Raw genomic sequence first — 2,773 nt, 5'->3', positions numbered from 1 at the left:
GGTCTATCTAGACACATATACCGTTTATTGACAGCTGTTATACTTGCGGTATCTCTCTAGACACATCTACCGTTAGTCGGTTGTCATAATTTTGATGTCTCTCTTGACAAACACACAGTTCATGTTTACCTATTATGCTTTTAGTGTCTCTTTTCATAATCATTTCGCTCATATACAGATGTTATACTTGCAGTGTCTCTCTCGAAACGCTTACCCTTACCATTTTTACCGTTTAAAATCAAACACCATAACATAATTACACTTAAAAAAGTAACAGACAATTATGTCAAGTGAACATAGATGTAGGAATGCGAGGATGATGATCACAAACTATACCTGAAGTTCCAGCTGCAGGATCAGAAGTCGGTGGCGGGGTCACTATAATGCATTTAGCAGAACATGCGTTTTGTATAAATCGTACAGTATAAAATATAGATTAATGGCTAGTCAACGCAGTATTATTGGTTACAACAGTGAAGAAACGATATTGTATCTAATCATTAATGACGCTATAGAAAAGAGTGACGTAATGGACATCTACTCATTCAACACGATGACTTCACAAACGTGACGCAATTAACATCTACCCATTCAACACGATGACTTCTAAAAGAGTTATGCAATGAACCTCATATCCATTCAACATGTTGCGATGAACCACATACCAAATCGACGATGACATAATCAAAGAGTGACACAATCAACCTTACAGATAATTCACAGTGACGAAATGAAAAGGAAGCACTAGAATGGCATTGCCAATCAACAATGACGACATTAAAAAAAGACTCATATTTAATTGGCAATCTGTAAATAGAAAAACTGGAAAGTTTTAAAAGTAGTTAGATGATGAGAGAGGTACAATAATTATCTATTTTAATATGAGGATATTGCAAAGAAATCTCAAAGCATTGAATTTAGTAAGCGTCAATATCCGTACCAACAATGACAACATTTTATACAGAGAAGCAACGGATAGCCATTACATAGCAATGGATTAATGTATTACAAAGATAATGAATTCCAAATATTTATTTCAATTTTAAAACATATGAATATTTCAACGGAATGAAACAAAAAATAAATTATCCTATAAAAATGGATAGTTTTTCAATAAATTCAGATGTAATATTTTCACAACACTGTTAACATTGGTGCACGATATATGTGTATTTTTTTATAAATTTATTTATATTTTGTGTTATTTTGCAAAGCAACATGATCTCAATTTCAAACAAGGGATATATTAATAGTCTCTTTCGCTAAAAAGAATAATAGCAAATCACTACTTTAGAGCCGAATCGCAAACTTGAAACGATCAAGTAAAGACTTAGTCAGGACAACATATCAAACATTATATATACCATCATGGATTCCCAGCGCGTCTAGTACACACGTGCTATCATTTTTATGACAGCAGAAGCTACATTGGAGTCCTGGTGAGTACGCAAACGGGATCGGGTGCACGTTACATAGTACGGAGTTAAGATCTTCCGCCCTTTGGCAGTGCTGAACGAAATATCAAGTCGAAACCAAATGTTAATTATTATCCACATAGCAATGGGTATGTTGTACTTCTTTGTTTCCTGATTTTTTCTATCCAGTTGATGTTTCATTCCTAGCCAAAATATGTTGTATGGACATTAAAATAAACCATTTAGATATATTATTTTCATGAAATTATGGAAGAATACATTTGGATACGATGCTCTTTGCGAGTTAAAGCTAAAGTGATACTCCATGGAAAAGCAATCGATCAAAGGTAAACCTTCGTTGCGAGTTAAAGCTAAAATAATATTCCATCGAAAATAAACGATTGAAAAAAAAACTTTACCGTTTTATGTGTATTGCAGCCAGATGATAAACCGCTCTGGGAATGTGTGATCATGCAGCCCTGAATCAAAACTATCTAGGTTAATATCTAGCAAGAGTACATAGACATAAACATGTGATATTTATCTATAGTACTAAGTTGAGAGTTATTTCAAACGATAAAGCTATGATAATATGTTTGATTAAAATATTGTGGGTGAAGAATTTTACCTTACCTTACTCAGATAAGAACATTTCCCTTGCGTGTTCATACATGATTGTGGATCCTGTGTGTGCTCGCACGTTGGACAAGTAAAGGCCACTGAGGGGAAAAATCGAAGATTTATTTATTGCAAATTAATTACTCAGTTAAATTTATGGATGCTCATAACATTACAAACACTAAGGCGGTAGGAATTTATTCAGATGAAATAATTCCCAAATACTCTACACAAAGTAGGCAAACATGTTGTTTTTATCAAATTGATACTTACTATCATTCATTTGTTTGAAGGCATTATCGGTACAGTTCTTGTCCGTACAACACACACTGTCGCCTATCCTCTCGTGGTATTTGCAATCACTTATCTGAATGAAGCAATAAAGCTCATATAATCTAATACAGATTGTTCATGTATAACGAATTTTGTTTTAAAATTTTGTAGTTTAAATGATTTGGCGTTGAATAATTGTCTTTGCATTTGAACCTTGAAGGATTAAATCGTTATTGGTACAAGAATGTATCAATAATGAAATGGAATGTATGCTTCTAGAATGATGATGTTTTCTATGGGTTTTCCAAAGGCTAACTCGTAAAGATAGCGGTTCAGGAATATATAAGTAAGTGTAAAAGTACTTTCTTGAATCATCTTTTTCGTTATTTTATTTCAGAGGATTTCATACTTAACATGGTGGTTTCAGAAATAATTTATAATTTGAAACATGATTGTAAATTCATTGT

At 33.0% G+C, this 2,773-nt stretch overlaps 1 protein-coding gene across 1 annotated transcript; it reads right to left on the bottom strand.

The window, feature by feature from the left end:
• Nucleotides 1-28: 28 nt before the first annotated feature.
• LOC110440986 lies at nt 29-2,400 on the bottom strand (the record flags this gene model as incomplete). Its single annotated transcript, XM_021484095.1, has 5 exons — nt 29-378; nt 1,365-1,509; nt 1,835-1,894; nt 2,049-2,134; nt 2,307-2,400. Coding segments are annotated over 5 exons (477 nt in total), but the record flags the coding sequence as incomplete, so codon positions are not given.
• Between the last annotated feature and the right edge of the window lie 373 nt (nt 2,401-2,773).

Source organism: Mizuhopecten yessoensis, unplaced genomic scaffold (assembly GCF_002113885.1).
Source record: "Mizuhopecten yessoensis strain PY_sf001 unplaced genomic scaffold, ASM211388v2 scaffold714561, whole genome shotgun sequence".
NCBI classification, from domain to species: domain Eukaryota; kingdom Metazoa; phylum Mollusca; class Bivalvia; order Pectinida; family Pectinidae; genus Mizuhopecten; species Mizuhopecten yessoensis.
The sequence above is the reverse complement of the archived record's forward strand: the minus strand, read 5'-3'. Positions and strand labels throughout refer to the sequence as shown.